Here is a 19,349-nt window from a genome sequence, read left to right as displayed (position 1 = left end):
CATGAAATATCACATTACGGAAGTTTTGTAAATGTGTGTGTGTGTGTGTGTGTGTGTGTGTGTGTGTGTGTCTGGGCAAGTATTTTTGGCATTTTTTATAGGGCTAACAAAAGTATGCCAAGTGTTACATTTAACCATAAAAATATACAAATACATTTTAATGACATGAACAAATAAAATGATAAATGATCACAGTAGCCGATATGAGAGGTTACACCTTCAATTAATCAGACTTCCTCTTTATTTACTTTGACAAAATTGCAGTATTTTTTTTGTTTTTTGTTCTGAAGCCACAGGCCTAGGCTCTGTAAACTGGTGTGTAAAGAAAGGGTGTGTAAACAAAGAGGGGGTGGGGGAGGGGGTCGGGGCACCATACAACACACACACAGGTATTTGATCGTGAGGAGATATAGTCACTGCTTTGGTCAACAAGCATTTATCTAGAACCACTGACTCCACCTTTTAAAAAAAAGTGCTCTATTTACCTAGGAAACATGTTTGAACAGGAGCGACATTCACACACACACACACACACACACACACACACACACACACACACACACACACACACCCAAAGAGTGTCACACTGATTTCTGGTAAACTGACACTAACAACGAATGCATGTTTAGACGCGTCGCAAAATGTTGTCCCCCGCTCTTACTTACGACAACACCACCTAGCATTCTTTCCACATCCTTCTCTCGGCTAGAAATCACACACTGACTTACGCACATTTACTTTAAAATCTTAAAGCTGTCCTTCTGTTTTTTAAGTGTGTGTGTGTGTGTGTGTGTGTGTGTGTGTGTGTGTGTGTGTGTGTGTGTGTGTGTGTGTGTGTGTGTTTTTGAACCTGCCTCTAACCCTGCACCACTAACCACACGCTACAGTAAGCGACTTCCTTGTTCTGTAGGCTATCACCTGCTGTTTTGCGCTGTCAGTCAGTCTGATAGTTTCTCTGTTTGAGCCTGAGCGCTCCCCGCATGTCATTGGCTCGGAAAGCGTTCTCTCGCTTTCTCCTTTTATTTTTTCTTCTTTTTGAAAATGCTGGAAGACTCGTTTTGAAAATGATTCACAACCCGCTCTGCAAATGGTAAGTGGAGATTTTGAATTTCAGTTTAAGAGGTATAAGATGTGTGTTTTAAGATGTGTGTGTGTGTGTGTGTGTGTGTGTGTGTGTGTGTGTGTGTGTGTGTGTGTGTGTGTGTGTGTGTGTGTGTGTGTGTGTGTGTGTGTGTGTGTGTGTGTGTGTGTGTGTGTGTGTGTGTGTGTGTGTGTGTGTGTGTGTGTGTGTGTGTTGATTGGTGTGAATAGAGACGTATAGAGTGCAAGGTTCAGTGTATAGTCTTGAAGTGTGTAAGCGTGCGGAGAAATAGAAAGTGTATGGTTCTATGATCACGGTAAACAGTGAATTCCTCACACAGGTAATGTCTTGGTTTGTAGATTACAGGTGTATCATGTCTAGCTGTGATTGTTTAAAGGTGCACTGTGTAACTTTGGCTGTGTCAGAGAAGTGAAACATTTTCTAAGGTTATATTGTAATAACGAAATAAACAAACTTTCCTCACCTCACCGGAAAATTGTGATCCCTGGAACACTGTTTGAAGTTAGAAAGCTTCCTGAAAAGTTACTGTTTCACTGTTGTTGTTGTTTACAGCAGCAAGGCCCACGGTTTGGTTTACAACATATCATACATTCGGTTTCAAGTTCCTCAAAATAATTTGCCTTGATGTATGATGAAAGAATTATTCAATACAAAGAATTACATGTAGAGAAACTATGTTTTGTGAACTAACTGCAGGCTCTGTGAAGGTAAACAACTCCCCCTCCTCTGAGACTACACAGTGCACCTTTAAGCACCTTTTGAAACAGTGTGATTGTGTTGTTACACACATAATTGGCCATAAAAAAAAACGCTTAAGCAAGGTAAATCATTTCCATTTTTCATTTATTTATTACGGCTCACGGCCATAGCACATGGCATGGAGCACACAATTCAACTGAAATCATTACAAAACAAAACAATGGTGCACGGCAAGGAAAAACAAAACAAAAACAAAACAAAAACATCACTTAAACAATGGCAAAACATTTCTCAACATTCCCCTAAACATATGTCATAAACACTAGATAAGTAAAGTCAGATCCTTGTTCACAGTCAGCTAAGGTAGAATGCTCTGTTTCCATTGCAACATAGAGACACCACAACAACAGTCTCACAACATGTCGAGACGTATCCTTAATCCCTAAAGATCACATTGGATTATTCATATTGAAATTTCTGATTTTGGGGGATGCGCTCATGGTGTAGTAGTGGTTAGAGCGCCAGCCCCAATTTTGGCCCAGTCCTCTTCACTGCAGACCCCTTCGCCACAGCTGTGTGTGTGTGTGTGTGTGTGTGTGTGTGTGTGTGTGTGTGGTGCGTGCGTGCGTGCGTGCGTGCGTGCATGCGTGTAAATGTGTGTATGTGACAAGGTGTTTGTGCCTAGTTGTGTGTGTTCACAGCAGACCACTGGTTTTGAATCCAGCCCGTGGTCGTTCTCTGCATGTCATTCCCCTCTCTTCCTCCATTTCACCTCTGTCTCTCTCTCTCTCTCTCTCTCTCTCTCTCTCTCTCTCTCCAAACTATCTAATAAAGCATAAAAATGCCGAAATATAACCCCAACATTTTTTTATTATTATTTTTTTTAGCTGATTTTTTTGGAGCGTGGGAAAATGTTTGAGGGTAAATACAGCAGGCTCAAATAAGGGTGGAACCGGTTTTATCTCAAAAGGCTAAGAGGGCTAGCGTAGCGTTAGTCATAATGGTGCAGGCAAGTCCTGGCTGTTTACAAGTGGATCACTGCTAATGTGCAGATCCGTGTTGTCTTAACAATGAAAAGGTTGACGGAAAATTCTTACCCCATTTGACCTGGGGTTTGAGTGTGTGTGTGTGTGTGTGTGTGTGTGTGTGTGTGTGTGTGTGTGTGTGTGTGTGTGTGTGTGTGTGTGTGTGTGTGTGTGTGTGTGTCCCTCCCTCCTTAGAAAAAGGTGCACTACGCAGTTTCCAGGGGAGGGAGATTTGTTTACATTCATAGAGCATGCAGTTAGTTTACAAAACATATTTTATCTACATGTAATCGTTAGTATTATAATATAACTTTATACTGTAGGCAAGGCAAGTTAATTTCTATAGCACAATTCAGACACAAGGCCGTAAACTCAAAGTGCTTTACAGGGGCATAAAATACAACTCCGGAAAGAATTAAGAGACCAGTCTGAATTTTTCATAAATCTTCATTGCTACATAACTTATTGAAAATGCTCTCAATGACAAAAAAATGTATTGTGAATTTGGTAGAAATATTGTCAGTGGTTTATATTATAAAGCCAAAATGTTCATTCTACTCAAACATGTGCCTATAAATAGTAAAACGAGATACACTGAATATTTGGAGTGGTCTCTTAATTTTTTCCCAGAGATGTACATCAAGATTAAACATTAGAAATTGCATTTAAGAGATAGTAAAAAAACAAAGATAATGCATCAAGTTTCGATACCTTGCAAAGTGTGCATATACCCAGGGCAGACTCAACACAGGATTATCAGACATCTTCGCACCTTCAAGTCACGTGACAGGAAAATAAAGAGTGACAAAATTTCAGTCTGACTGTTTTCCTGCGGTGTTGATGTAGACACGTGCGGCAGCCTTTTTCATAATGTGCTCATTGCTTATATTACACTGACTACGAGGAACTTTGAAATATTTCTGAAACAGTCTAATTTTTACGGAAGTTTTTTTTAATAAGAAAAACAAGAGAGGTGTGTGTGTGTGTGTGTGTGTGTGTGTGTGTGTGTGTGTGTGTGTGTGTGTGTGTGTGTGTGTGTGTGTGTGTGTGTGTGTGTGTGTGTGTGTGTGTGTGTGTGTGTGTGTGTGTGTGTGTGTGTGTGTGTGTGTGTGTGTGTGTGTGTGTGTGTGTGTGTGTGTGTGTGTGTGTGTGTGTGTGTGTGTGTGTGTGTGTGTGTGAGAGAAACAGGGTGAAACCGAAGTAGCACATTGCATGATATGCCAGGGATGTGTCTTTCTTGCGCCCCATTTATATGACTATAGGGTCATTCAAAATATTGTATGATTAGGCTTATACCCAGAGCAGACTCAACACAACATTATCAGACATCTTAGCACCTTCAAGTCACGTGACAGGAAAATAAAAAGTGACACAATTTCAGTCTGACTGTTTTCCTAGAAATGTGGTTGACGGGGCAGCCTTTTTCATAATGTGCTCATTACTTACAACATTACACTGACTACGAGGAACTTTTAAATATTTCTGAAACAGTCTAATCTCTCCTCTGATGATCATGAATGACATGTAACAGCAAAAGAGACCATCAGTGCAAAGAATGCTGTTTGTATATAGTTTTTCTTAAAGCCTTTGTCATGGGTCAGACTCAGGCCCGCCCACACAAATGGCTGGGCCCCTGAAAACCTCCAGTCAATGGGGCTCCCCTTACTCATACTTTACTTGTATCAGTGTGTGTGTGTGTGTGTGTGTGTGTGTGTGTGTGTGTGTGTGTGTGTGTGTGTGTGTGTGTGTGTGTGTGTGTGTGTGTGTGTGTGTGTGTGTGTGTGTGTGTGTGTGTGTGTGTGTGTGTGTGTGTGTGTGTGTGTGTGTGTGTGTGTGTGTGTGTGTGTGTGTGTGTGTGTGTGTGTGTGTGTGCTCATCCCTAAATAAACACATATTTGTAGAGAGACTGACTATCTTATCAACCAGGGGCGTGCAGCGAGAGTTTGGGGAGCAGGAGCTCAAGTGAGAAAAAGGACTCTTTCTTTTGTGATTATTATACTGTACATGTTTTTAAAAATAGTAGCACATTTCTCACTTACTTACCAATTTATTTGAATACCCTAAAACTCACTGCTTATTGCTTAATATTCAACAGATTCCTACAAAATAACATTGCTTTTCTTGAGTATTCACTAGGTGTATCACAGGAGCAGGCAACATGACATATACATAACAACAAAGGACACTATCACAGATATTGCCTATTCCTCGGGCCGCACCTGAGGTGCAGTAAAGAACTGGTCAGACATGCATGGCAGCCCATAAGGGGTAGAAAGTGGGAAAGCTTTCTAGGGCCCAGCCCTTGGGGGGCCCATGGTCTTCAGAGGCTTAACATTATTTTTAACAGAAATATTCACTATAACCAATTAAAACTTACACAACCATAACAACAAAACAAACGTTTTAAATATTGTAACTTGGGTAAAATGCCAATACTCCTCCGCTATATCCGCCTGTGTGTGTGTGTGTGTGTGTGTGTGTGTGTGTGTGTGTGTGTGTGTGTGTGTGTGTGTGTGTGTGTGTGTGTGTGTGTGTGTGTGTGTGTGTGTGTGTGTGTGTGTGTGTGTGTGTGTGTGTGTGTGTGTGTGTGTGTGTGTGTGTGTGTGTGTGTGTGTGTGTGTGTGTGTATCTCCTCCTCCGCTACCCTCCGCTTTATGTCCGTCCTGTGTGCACGGCACGCTGGAAAAAAGTCACTGACACCAATTTTACAAAGCCGCTCAGAGCCATCAGCTGTTTGTATTTACCATTTTGACGTTTCGGGGAACGGGCTCTGAGAGACAAATATTAACGTGGTTGGTATAAACATAAAGAAACGTTCGCCAAGTGTTCGCTAGATTACCTTTTAAACATCATAACATGATGTACTGCCCCACCCTTATTTTATTATTTTACCTGAGTCATCCTGCTACTTGTGTCTGGGTGTTATTCTATGAATTAGTTAGTTAGTTTAGTTTATTTATTTAGCACACATTAACAATTAATGGTGCAAGGAGGGAACGAAGCCCAATGGGCTTGTACAGAGTTCCACCCCTATCAATAATCACAATGAAATCATATTCAGGCTAACAAATAAACTCTAGAAATTAAGGAGACAAGGTACATAAATACTCAAAATAATCAAAAATAGATGGAAAAAAATGTGATAAATACATGTCAAAGATAATGAAAAAATGAGAAAGAAAAAGAAAAAGAAAAAGAAAAAAGCAAAGGAGAAGACAGGAGGTGATTAGAAGATTCACAAAAAGATAAGATGTTTTTGAAGCTGCTTTTTAAAGAGTGAGTGGGATGATATGGATCTTAAAAGGGGAGGTAAGACATTCCATAAAGCCGGGCCTCTATAATATATACTAAATTGATGATGTGATGTGCGGGAAAAGGGTAAATATAAGTTGTTATTGGAGCTCTGTCTAGTGCGATGTGAATGTACGTTAAATGAATAAGTAAACAAAGTCTGAAAGGATGACAACAACATCCTGTCCAACTTGCAGTCTGGGTTCCGGCCAGGCCATGGGTGCATCACAGCCACGCTGAAGGTCCTCGATGATATTGTTTCCTCTCTGGACTCCAAGCAGACCTGCATCGCTACCTTCATTGACCTCTCTAAGGCCTTTGACTCTGTCATCCATCCCATCCTCCTACAGAGGCTTTCCAGCATCGGTCTTTCACCACACTCCTGCAATTGGTTTGCCAGCTACTTAATCCACCGAGTCCAGCAAGTTAAATCGGATAACATCAAATCAGCCCCTCTCACCATCACCAAAGGGGTGCCACAGGGTTCTATTTTAGGCCCAACACTATTCTCCATCTACATTAACAATATAACCAGGAATGCAGGCAACTCCAAGATCCACCTATATGCTGATGACACCATCATATACTCAGAGGGCCCTTCGCTCCCCTCTGTGGCGGCCACACTACAACACAGTCTCACTTCTGTAGAACAGCATTTCCATAGCCTTCATCTTCTCCTCAACACCAAAAAAACCAAATGCATTATCTTTGACCGGAAACACGCTCCCACCTCTGTCCCAAAAATCCTCTGTGCCGACGGCTCTGAACTCGAATTTGTTTCTTGTTACAAATACCTTGGCCTCTGGCTGGATTCATCCCTCTCATTCACCACCCACATCAAGCACCTGCAATCAAAAGTCAAAGCTCGTCTGAGCTTCCTTTACCGCAATAAGGCCTCCTTCACTCATGCAGCCAAACACACACTCGTCAAAATGACCATCCTGCCCATTTTTGATTACGGTGACACCATCTACAGAATTGCATCTCACTCCACTCTCAGCAAACTGGACCCACTCCACCATTCTGCCATCCGCTTTGCTACAGGGGCTCCATTCACTACTCACCACTGCGACCTCTACAACCTGGTAGACTGGACTTCCCTTCACACCAGACGGCTCCATCACTGGTTTCTGCTCATCTACAAATCCATTCTCGGCATAACACCTCTCTACCTCTCTTCTCTTCTACACCTCTCCCACCCTGCCCGTAATCTAAGGTCCAGTGCTTTCATCAACCTCTCCATCCCCACTGTCCGCACTGTCTTTGGACGCAGTGCCTTCCGGTTCGCTGCAGCCTTTGACTGGTACACCCTTCAAAACACCCTTAAACTTTCTGTCTTCACCTCTCTCTCTGTTTTCAAACTAAATCTGCATAAAATCTTAGTTGACTCCTGCACCTGCTAGTAGCCCTTCTTGTCATACACTATTGATTAACTGTTTATTTTATTGTATTGTATTATATTGAATTTTTTAAAGTGTATTTTATATATTTTTGTAAAAGTGTAATATATATATAACCTTGTTTTCACTTTTAGCACTCCCCTCCCCCTTCCCCTTCAGGCTGCACTTGAAAATAAGAATTTTGTTCTTAATTTGCTTGCCTGGGTAAATAAAGGTTAAATAAAATAAATAAAATAAATAAAGCTTTCCGGGAGATCTTGGTTTCTGTAAATAAACTTGTGAATGAATAAACATATGTGATAGATATTCAATTTGTGAATTGGAAATATATAAAAATGAATAAAAAGTGGTGCTGACGGAGCATATCTGTTTGAATGTGAGATGAATCTTAAAAATCGCTTCTGAATAATACATCATTTTTTGAGATGGTTGGGATATGAAGCTGCCCAGACCAGATTACAGTAGTTCAGGAAAGGAAACAAAAAACTATAGTATAAAGTTAAATGGGCAGAAGGATGAATTAAAGGACAAACTTTCCTTAAAGCGGACCTATGATGCTTTTTGACTTTTATGACCTATAAACGTTGTTATGATGATTCATAGTCATGCTTAACCATACTAAATTATCAAATAATGACTTACATGCATTTCGACGTATTCCCTGCTGACCGTCTGGGGTGTCTGTGCCGAGCACTAAACACTATTCTAGCTAGTCGAGAAGTCACGTGTTCAAAGCGGTCTACCCTTCCGTAACTTTGTGACGTCGCATGTAACTTTGTGAAGTCACCACGCGGATGTTTCCATGTATGGTAATGCTGTCACTTCCCTGTTCGCGTCTGCCTCGCGCCCTTATAGGTCCATGCTCGCGCTTCCCGCCACTGAAAGTGTTCCGGAAGGAAGGTAACCAATCACAACGGAGTGGGGTTTGCAGGAGGGGGGGGAGGGGAGCGGAGATGGCCGATCACAGGCGGAGGGAGCGGAGATTGCCGAAGCACACACACTCAAGTGTTGACAGGACGTGCTGGATCGCCAAAATAAGAGAAAGAGCTTCCCGAAAATCTACATAGTTTTTTGTGATGTGATTCGTGTCAGGTTGCTCTATAGCAGTGTAAAACAAGAAATTAAGACCAGAAAAGTAGTATAATAGGTCCTCTTTAATATGCCCATCATCTTTGTGGACCTTTTGCAAACCAGGTCTATGTGATTTGACCAATTAAGTCTTTCGTCAACTAGAATTCCCAAACATTTGGTAGCCTTTACTTGCATAATTTCTGATCCGTTAATAAGTACTTTTGCTTGTTCTTTGGGGTAAGACTTGTTTATGTTGCAAAAGATCACAAAGTTACATTTCTTCACATTAAGTGTTACTTTATTAATTTGAAACCATTTGGCAATAGAGCATAATTCATCATTCACACAGTCAATCAAATAATTAAAGTCATTATGAGTTGCTATGAGATTAGTGTCATCAGCAAATAATTGTGAAAAGTCTTTGGCCCCCTCAGGTAAAACAGAAAACAGTTCGTTACCTTTTCTTGTTCTTCTTCATTCTTATAAAGTTGACAAGGTTATTACTCTGTTGTTTTCCTCAGTCTACAAACAGGTTTAAATGTCTTAACGTACATTTTTGTGTTAAAAAATTTCCCTTTGGGTCCAAAGTCTTTGACCTATGTCTTCAGGTTGACACCAGCAGCCAGGTACAATTTCAAAAATGTTTGAAAAAAAACAACCTCTGTCCCGAAACGTTGAAATGGTAAATATAAACAGCTGATGGCTCTGAGCCAGGCTTTTTAAAATTGGTGTTAGCGACTTTTTTTCAGCGCGCCGTGCACACAGGACGCACATAAAGCGGAGGGTAGCGGAGGAGGAGATACACACACACACACACACACACACACACACACACACACACACACACACACAGGACAGACATAAAGCGGAGGGTAGCGGAGGAGGAGATACACACACACACACACACACACACACAGGCGGATATAGCGGAGGAGTATTGGCATTTTACCCAAGTTACAATATTTAAAATGTTTGTTTTGTCGTTATGGTAGTGTAAGTTTTAAATGGTTATAGTGAATATTTCTGTTAAAAATAATGTTAAGCCTCTGAAGACCATGGGCCCCCCAAGGGCTGGGCCCTAGAAAGCTTTCCCACTTTCTACCCCTTATGGGCGGCCCTGGTCAGACTTCCCGGCCAACTGAGACTAAACAATCAAAGGCAAGCAGCTACCATATTTTTTTAATACAATTCAAGATTCGAAGTGTGTATTGTCATATGCACAATTAGAAACATGTTCTCAGTCGTACAGTGAAATTCTTCATTTGTTTTCCACAGACTGAATGCCAAGAAAGAAACATGAAAGAACAAACAGTAAAAAATACAGTGTCTAATTTATTACATATACTACTGTTTACCCTTACATAAGATGTATAGGTCGTTACCCCATTTGAGAACCACTGTCTTAAACTGGAGTGCAGGGTCGGAGGTTCGATCCCCCGTCTCCCCGCCACATGTCGAAGTGTCCCTGAGCAAGACACTGAACACCAAATTGCTCCCGATGGTTCAGAGAGCGCCTTGCATGGTAGCTACTGCCATCGGTGTATGAGTGTGTGTATGAATGGGTGAATGTGGTAAGATATGTAAAGCGCTTTGGGGCTGAGAAAATTGGCTAGAAGGCGCTATATAAGTCAAGTCCATTTACCATTTAACAACAAAAAATACTTTCCATAATGATTTCAGCGGTTGGTGTTTTCTCAGAAATGAAAACTTAGTCATCAGGTTTCACATCCAGTCTGGTCCGTCTGCTGTGTGGTTTATGGAACTTCTTCATTCTTTTGATTAATTCCTGAGTTAATGTTATGAAGGCAACACACAAAGTCAATGATGAAATATGTCTGTAGTACACTGTACAATCTTTCATGTTAAATTAACAGTAACTTACTGGCAACAATTGTCCAGTAGTTGATGTATCACAGTAAAACTACTGTCAAACTAATTATTTATTTATTTTTTTAACCTTTATTTATACAGGTAAATCCCATTGAGACCGAAGACTCTTTTACAAGGGAGACCTGTTTTCCTTTCCCACGTTACCATTCACACACACATTCATACACCGATAGCAGCAGGCTAACTATCGACATTCACACGAAATTACAGTATAGCACATTAGTACTGGCATTTGTTTGACAGTATAGTTCTATGTAAAATGGTAAATGGACTTGACTTATATAGCGCTTTCTAGCCGATTTTCTCAGCCCCAAAGCGCTTTACATATCTTACCACATTCACCCATTCATACACACACTCATTCACCGATGGTAGAAGCTGCCATGCAAGGCGCTCTCTGAACCATCGGGAGCAATTTGGGGTTCAGTGTCTTGCTCAGGGACACTTCGACATGTGGCGGGGAGACGGGGGATCGAACCTCCGACCCTGCACTCCAGAGGCGATCTCCCTACCGACTTCGCCACTGCCGCCCCTGTAAATGTAATGTAAATGAACACTGCCTTGCCCTTTTGTCTCTGCAGTGAGAAGACGTCCTGGAAGTGGCTTAAGCGCTGGGTGTGTTTCTGGATGGTTGTCCTCGTGGTTGGAACCTCAACGTTTATTTTATACAATTCGACCCTCAAAGTGCCGCAGAATTTCACCTTCGACGCATGGTTTGGCCAATTTCACAACACGGCACTTGGCTGGGTGAGTATGTTTACCTGTGTGGGAGAGAGAGAGAGAGAGAGAGAGAGAGAGAGAGAGAGAGAGAGAGAGAGAGAGAGAGTGAGTGAGTGAGTGAGTGAGAGAGTGTGTGTGTGTGCGTGTGTGTGCGTGTGTGCGTGTGTGAGAGAGAGAGAGAGAGAGAGAGAGAGAGAGAGAGAGAGAGAGAGAGAGAGAGAGAGAGAGAGAGAGAGAGAGAGAGAGAGAGAGAGAGAGAGAGAGAGAGAGAGAGAGAGAGAGAGAGAGAGAGAGAGAGTAAAAGAGAAGGAGCATTTGGTTGGATTTAATTAGTGTGTGTATTATACTTAAAAGGTGCTCCTAGGAACTTTAACACAAGTTTATGTTAATTCTAGCGCCCCCTTTGGACAAAAGCGGTAGTGTTTTTTTCTACGCCAGCTGTTATTCCAGGGTGAGCGTATACCCATGACAAAGGCATTAAGAAAAAACTACAGCATTCTTTACTGCACTGATGGTCTTGTTTGCTGTTATATGTAATTTATGATCATCAGAGGAAAAATTAGACTGTTTCAGAAATATTTGGAAGTTCCTCGTAGCACCTTTAAATAAATGCAGCTATCGAAATGACCAAAACAAAAGGGAATTCATAATGTATAAGTGCAGGTTATACCAGTTCATCAGCAGTAAAACATTTCTGTTAAAAGTGGAGTCAGTGATTCTGGAGAACGCTTGTTGTCAAAATCAATTTGTCAACAATAATTTTTTTCTTCACTTTTCTATACTCCCTAAATGTATGTTTATTTGTGTAGTTGTGTCTTCAAAAACTGATACATAGCCTAAAAGGTTTAAAAAACAAACTAATAAAAACACACAAGGGGGCGCCCTTAGCTCAGTTGGTAGGGCGTCCCCCCCATGGGCCTCGGCCAGCAGCGGACCCGGGTTCGATTCCAGCCCGCAGTCGTTCTCTGCATGTCACTCCCTTCTCTGCCCCATTTCACCTCTGTCTCTACACTATCAATAAAGCATAGAAATCTAAAAAAAAAAAAAAAAAAAAAAAAAAACACAAACTCCTTAGAAAGCTATAAAGTAAAGTACGCCATATTAGTTATTCATTTTATCTTGTCTTTTGTTTTTGTGTTATAGTGTTTAAGAAAATATATAAATAGATATATATATATTTTTTTAGATTATTGTTTGTCATTTTCAAGCTTTATTAGACAGTACAGAGTTGAAATGGGGAGACAGAGAGAGAGGGGGGATGACCTGCAGTAAAGGTCCACGGGTCAGATTTGAACCCGCGACCACTGCAACGAAGGCCGGAGCCAATATGGTACGCGCACTATACACTACGCCCCTAAAGTATATTTCTTTCTTTTATAACAGACCCACCATTTCTCCCAGCCGGAGCCCCCTGCCTCAGACTTCTTCGTGGCCTACCCTCACCGCTATCGCTTCATTCTGGACGAACCAATCAGATGTCGGCAGGAGCGGCCCTTCGTGGTCGTCATGGTACCGGTCGCCCCTCACAACAGAGAGGCGCGGGATTACATCCGCGACACGTGGGCCCAGAACTCAGCGGTGCTAGGACCCAGGGTCAGCCACTACTTCCTACTGGGAGTCTCAGAGGAGGGAGCAGGGACGGAGGAGGACGTGAGTTGGGATTTCGTTTTTAAAAGACTTCATTCTCTTTCAATTTTCCTAGGCTTACATTTGCAAAGTGGCCACAAACAAGACTCAAAATAAATAATAAGGTTGTTCAGTAGCCGCTGGATGTGTGCAACTTGTTTCTAGCTTGTCAAAACGTTTAAAGGTCATTAGGTCAACTGCTAAGCATAATGTTGATGAGTTGATTTTTTCTTTTTTCTTTTTTTGGGGCAATTTGTCCGTCTGTATTTGTTTTTTCGTTTTTATTATCTCATAAATGCAATCTCAGTCTAAAGTCTAATCTTGATGTATGTTATGCCCCTGTAGAGCACTTTGAATGGCCTTGAGTCTGAATTCTGCTGTATTGTAAGCTTGCCTTTAAAAGACTCAATTCTCTTTCAATTGTGTGACAGCAATGGAATGACAAATGACTTTTAGTTTTAAAATTATAATTTATTTAACAGAGGAGTGAATTAATTTGAAGGGTTTTTTGGACACTACACCTTTTGTTCCTTTTTTTTAATTATCTTTTGTCACTGCACCTTTAAACCACCTGAAAATTAGCACAATATGTTACCTTTAACCACTGCTTCAAACTCTAACCCCCTTATATATCTCCCTCTGTAGGTGTTAGAGGAAAGCCAGATGCATCATGATAGATAGATAGACAGACAGACAGACAGACAGACAAACAGACAGACGGACACACAGACAGACACTTTTAACTACTGCTTTCACTCAACCCCCTATCTCTCCCCCTCTGTAGGTGTAGGAAAGCCAGATGCATCATGATAGATAGATAGATAGATAGATAGATAGATAGATAGATAGATAGATAGATAGATAGATAGATAGATAGACAGACAGACAGACAGACAGACAGACAGACAGACAGACAGACAGACAGACAGACAGACAGACAGACAGACAGACAGACAGACAGACAGACAGACAGACAGACAGACAGACAGACAGACAGACAGACAGACAGACAGACAGACACACAGACAGACAGACAGACACACAGACAGACAGACACACAGACACACACACAGACAGAGTACAGTTTACCTACTTTAAACTCTAACTCCCTCTCTCTCCCCCTCTGTAGGTGCTAGCAGAAAGCCAGATGCATCACGACATAATCCAGAGCGACTTTGTGGACAGCTACCACAACCTGACCATCAAAACCATGGTGATGTTTGAATGGCTCATCTCCCGCTGCCCCCAGACCTCCTATGGCATGAAGGTTGACTCGGACACCTTCCTAAACATACCCAGCCTCCTCGACATGCTCTTAAATGCCCCAAAACAACGCTACTTTACCGGGGCGGTGATGAGGGAAGCGCCCGTCATCCGAGACCACGCTTCAAAATGGTTCCTCCCTTATTCGGTGTTTCCCGAGGCGATTTATCCACCCTACGCAATGGGTCTTGGATATGTTTTCTCACTGGATTTACCTAAAAAAATATTGGAGGCGGCAGCGCACGTTAAAGCGATAAAAATTGAAGATGTGTATGTGGGACTGTGTTTAAGACATTTGGGGATTGCGCTAAGGGACCCGCCGTATGAAGGCTTGTTTATGGATGTTATCCCACTTTGGAAACCAGACTGTTTCTGGACATCGGGGATTTTAATACTTCTGGAGGACTCTAACCAGCTGCCACATGTATGGAGAACATATCGGACTCAAAAGGAAAACGGTTGTTCGTAGTCATAATACTTATAAGACCGGAACTATTTACAGCTCCGGAGAAAATGAAGAGACCAGTCTGGATTTTTCTTAAATCTTCATCTCTACATAACTTATTGAAAATGCTCTTAATGACAAAAAATGTATTGGAATTTGGTAGAAATGTTGTCAGTAGTTTATATTATAAAACCAAAATGTTCATTCTACTCAAAGAAATGCCTATAAATAGTCAAACAATAGACACTGAACATTTGGAGTGGTCTCTTCATTTTTTTCCAGAGCTGTATGTGTTTTTGTTTTGACGTTGCCCACTTTCAAAAGGTGGAGTCAGTGATTCTGGAGAACGCTTGTTGTCAAAATATTTTCCGGTCAAAATCTGTGAATATCATATCACGATCTGCTACCTGTCTGTGCTGTGTGTGAGCTGGAAATCTGGTGTTATTATGAAGCCTAGACTCGGGGTGTGTAAACAAAGGGGCTTTGACTGAACCACCATGGATAACACCAATGCCATCGATCAGGCTATAAGCAGATCATGAGACGATTTTGACAAAAAGTGATTTTGAAAAAGTATTTTTTTGTAAACCTAAACGGGCATTGTGAAACAGATTAGCATTTTGAAGCTAAGCAAAATTGTATGATAGTTTCATGTGTGTGCGAAAATTGCACACATGTATGTAAATGTGTAAATTATTTTTAAAAAAATTGTAATTATAGTTTTTTTTTAGAAGTGTTGTAGATTGCTTTAGGGCTGCAACTAATGATTATTTTGATAATCGATTAATCTGTTGATTATTTTCTTGATTAATCGATTATTAATCGATTAGTGTTTTGGCTCGTAAAATGTCAGAAAATGGTGAAAAATGTTGATCAATTTTCCAAAGCCCATGTTGACTTCCTCAAATGTATTTTTATGTCCAAAACACACAGATATTTCAGTTTACTGTCATAATAGGGTTAAAGAAACCAGAAAATATTCACATTTGAGAAGCTGAAATCAGAGAAAATTTATTAGAAAATGACTTGAAACGATTAATCGATTATCAAAATAGTTGCCGATTATTTTAATAATCGGTTAATAATCGATTAGTCGTTGCAGCTCTAGATTGCTTCTGTGGCCTTGTAGCTGACATATCAAGTACATACACCCTGCGTTCCAATTCACGTACTTTTTCTTTTTACTACACTACATACTAAAGTACAGAAGAGTTTTAGGGCCACAGGAGAGAAATCAAAACATATGAGGAAGATTTTTTTCAATTATGTCGAGAAATGTCAAGAATAAAGACAAATACTTCAAAATGCTATTGGAGTTAGTGGTACTTTTGGCATACTGCAATTGACATGCATGTATTGGGACATCCTAAACCTTTTTCTGGCATACTAGATAGTATGGAAGTATGGGGATTGGAACGCAGGGACAATGTGTGATTAAAACTGAGAAGTCACAGGAAGCTAGCAGGCCGAGGATTCACCAGCATTCGAGGCCTATAGGGAATTGTCTGCACTTATTTTAATATATGACTAATTTAAATAAAAAATTCAACTGTCGCATTATGTGTGACTTTAAATTTGAAGATGGACCCTGTGTTTATTTAAGAGGACTTTTGTGCGTGTGTGTGTGTGTGTGTGTGTGTGTGTGTCTGTGTGTGTGTGTGTGTGTGTTGTCATTTTGGGACTTATGTGCACTGAGAACGTGTTTGATCACGCCTCTGCAAGAACACACGTAACAAACTTGGAATGTTTTCTTTCTGTCACACGTACACACACACACACACACACAACTACACACACACATACACACACACACACACACACACACACACACACACACACACACAGACTACATGGGCAGCTTACTGTAAACTTATTGTGACTGTTAGTTTGTCTGCACTTCTCAATAACACAACGGGAAGAAATAACTAAAACAATTCTGTGTATCTTATCAGAGAAAAATTAAGTGTGGAGTTGTAAAGAAATTCCAATAGTCAAAACCACTTAAAGCTATAGTGAGTAACTTTTTTTATGTAAATGAATGACGGTTACATTCAAACCATCGCAAAATAAGTTGACACAAAGTTGAGTTGTGTGTGTGTGTGTGTGTGTGTGTGTGTGTGTGTGTGTGTGTGTGTGTGTGTGTGTTGCGGCATTGTCCTTATATGACTCAAGTTTGACCTACAGGGGAGTTACCAGCATAGTTTATCAGTCTAAGAATAGTTTCCTTGTTAACATCCTTGCCATCTTCCCCTGAGGCTCTTGTGATGGTATGTGGGGTGTGTGTGTGTGTGTGTGTGTGTGTGTGTGTGTGTGTGTGTGTGTGTGTGTGTGTGTGTGTGTGTGTGTGTGTGTGTGTGTTTTACACACACACACACACACACACACAATTTTACAGTACAAAACACAATTAAAGAAAACTTTTACTGTTTTGGTGCAATACTATGCAGACACACTAAATACAAATAATAGACCATACACTTGTGTAGGCACATCAAGTGCAAATTAAACTTTTTAAAGTTCCTTTATGGATGGGGGGCTGTGATTATTGTGGACAATAGGCCTACTGTGATGTGATAGCCTATAATTCATTAATGGTTATTATTAGCCTACTTGCTTGATTTCTTTTTAAATACAGGTTGTTTTGGAACATCTTTCCCAATTTAAAACATAAAAATAAAGCAGCATTGAAAATTCATAAAATAAATCTTGTTGGCCTACACTAGCATGCTGTTCTACAAATAACTCAATAGTTGAAATAATAAATACAATGTGTTTTCCCCTTAAAATGTCTAAAGGCCATCACTCTTTGCGCTGTCTGAGCGGATAGATGGGTTGTGTTGCCACAGTGATGTGGAGTCTTAAACTGTCCTAGCTTTGCAGAGCACTTATTTCTGTACAGCTAAATATCCCCATAGAAACATCGCTGCGTTTATTTTCGCCACCAGTTCAATTCAATGTCGGCTTGCTCCTGCTTACTCTCCCGCATACATGCTTTAGTCATGCGCAGGCCCCTGATCTCCTTGCAAGGGTCAGGGGCCTATCACGAGCCAGTCAATTATTTCTTTTTTTGGAATGGCATTGTTCAGGGCCTTCGAAGATCGGGGCCCCACATTTAGTTTGTTAAAAAAAAATGTATGGGCCCCCCTCTGCCTTGGGCCCCCCCACGACTGTATCACTTTCCCCCGCAGTCCGTCGGCCCTGTGTGTGTGTGTGTGTGTGTGTGTGTGTGTGTGTGTGTGTGTGTGTGTGTGTGTGATCTACAGAGCGTGTGCTTAAAAAAATAAAAATAAAAAAATATTATTTTAGCATTTCTTTTTCTGACAGCATTCCATTCTGGCTTTATTTGCAGCAACAGTTTTGCCCTTTAGCTGTGTTTTCTTTAACCTTCACATGCCCCCATATACACACACACACACACACACGCACACTCACTCACACACACACACCCACACACACACACACACACACACACACACACACACACACATACACACACACACACACACACACACACACACCCACACACACACACACACACACACACACACACACACATACACACACACACACACACACACACACACACACACACACACACACACACACACACACACACACACACACACACACACCTTTATGGAAACGTGGGCTGAGCTTGAATTATAAAACATTTGGTTAATGATTGAAGTTGATAACCATGGTCCTGATACCAGTGGTGTGTACAGTATCCCTGAAACCCAAACCTGAGTAACACAGAGAGATCTTACTAGAGAAATGACACTGTTACAAGTTACAAGTCACCTGTTACACTAGTACCTATTGTGTGCAACTCGCTTCATAGTGAACTGTGTGTGTGTCTGTGTGTGTGTCTGTGTGTCTGTCTGTGTGTCTGTCTGTCTGTCTGTCTGTCTGTCCGTCCGTCCGTCTGTCTGTCTGTCTGTCTGTCTGTCTGTCTGTCCGTCCGTGTGTGTGTGTGTGTGTGTGTGTGTGTGTGTGTGTGTGTGTGCAGAGCCGGCCCAAGCCTTCAGGGGGCCCTAAGCGAAATATGATTAGGGGGCCCCTCTCCAATGTTAGCGCTGCTGAAACTATAGATCTTTGTTAAATATCATTCACACAGCCAGTGTTTTCCGCTAGTGCCTCCACTGTGCAGCTGTGCGAAAATATTAGACAGCCGAGATTCAGACCCTCCTAGGGGGGTCCGGGGGTATGCCCCCCCCGGGAGATTTTTTTAACCTTTTTAAAGTGAAATGCATGAATCTGGTGCACTTTGAGAGGAAAATTAAGAGGCTAAATCTGAGAAATTTTGTGTGAACAAATAATTTGGAGACACTGGGTCCGATGAATTAGAAGCTATTGAAGAAGGACACATGGATTTTCCATAAAAATATTAATATAAAATATTATGGAGGGTCCTCTGGGTTGGGCTTGGAGCTCTTTTTCTTTTACGGGACATATTTCTCTGTAATATAATGAATGCATTTAAATGCAGTGAGAGGAACGAAGCAGAAGAACTCTGTTGTCCAGCTACTGTATCTTTTTTTCCACAGACAAGGCTGAAATAGGCTATAGACTAAACACAGTGCATGGGCAACTGAGGGCAGCCCCATTTCCAATTGTTTTTAAATAAACTCAATACACACTGTGCATGGATGTGAACGTGACATGATCAGATCATTTCGGATTACCTCCCAGATGAACTGATTACATTTTTAGGCTATTAATTATCTAGACCAAAACATTTTATTCCTTTTTTTGTATGATAACTCACATTTGCATAATATGATGTTAATATCAAACACACAAACTAAAATAGAAAA

The 19,349-nt window shown here is 41.1% G+C and overlaps 1 protein-coding gene across 1 annotated transcript; it reads left to right on the top strand.

Annotated features, from left to right (window-relative positions):
- The first annotated feature begins 702 nt into the window (after positions 1–702).
- LOC307256266 (beta-1,3-galactosyltransferase 1-like) lies at positions 703–16,054 on the top strand. Its single transcript, XM_080035173.1, has 4 exons — positions 703–1,090; positions 11,060–11,225; positions 12,582–12,848; positions 13,954–16,054. Exons 1-4 carry the CDS (start codon positions 981–983, stop codon positions 14,554–14,556), a joined length of 1,146 nt encoding a protein of 381 aa, XP_079891299.1. The 5' UTR covers positions 703–980; the 3' UTR covers positions 14,557–16,054.
- The last annotated feature ends 3,295 nt before the right edge of the window (positions 16,055–19,349 follow it).

Source organism: Ammodytes marinus, assembly GCF_949987685.1.
Source record: "Ammodytes marinus genome assembly, chromosome: 10".
NCBI lineage: Eukaryota > Metazoa > Chordata > Actinopteri > Uranoscopiformes > Ammodytidae > Ammodytes > Ammodytes marinus.
Note: the sequence above shows the minus strand (reverse complement) of the source record. Positions and strands in the feature narration are given on the sequence as shown.

Excerpts from the sequence above, each read along its gene's own strand:
- LOC307256266 (XM_080035173.1), top strand. The coding sequence starts at position 981 with ATGTCATTGGCTCGGAAAGCGTTCTCTCGCTTTCTCCTTTTATTTTTT. Across the intron at positions 1,091-11,059 it reads CACAACCCGCTCTGCAAATG|TGAGAAGACGTCCTGGAAGT; the intron begins GTAAGTGGAGAT and ends TTGTCTCTGCAG. Across the intron at positions 11,226-12,581 it reads ACAACACGGCACTTGGCTGG|ACCCACCATTTCTCCCAGCC; the intron begins GTGAGTATGTTT and ends CTTTTATAACAG.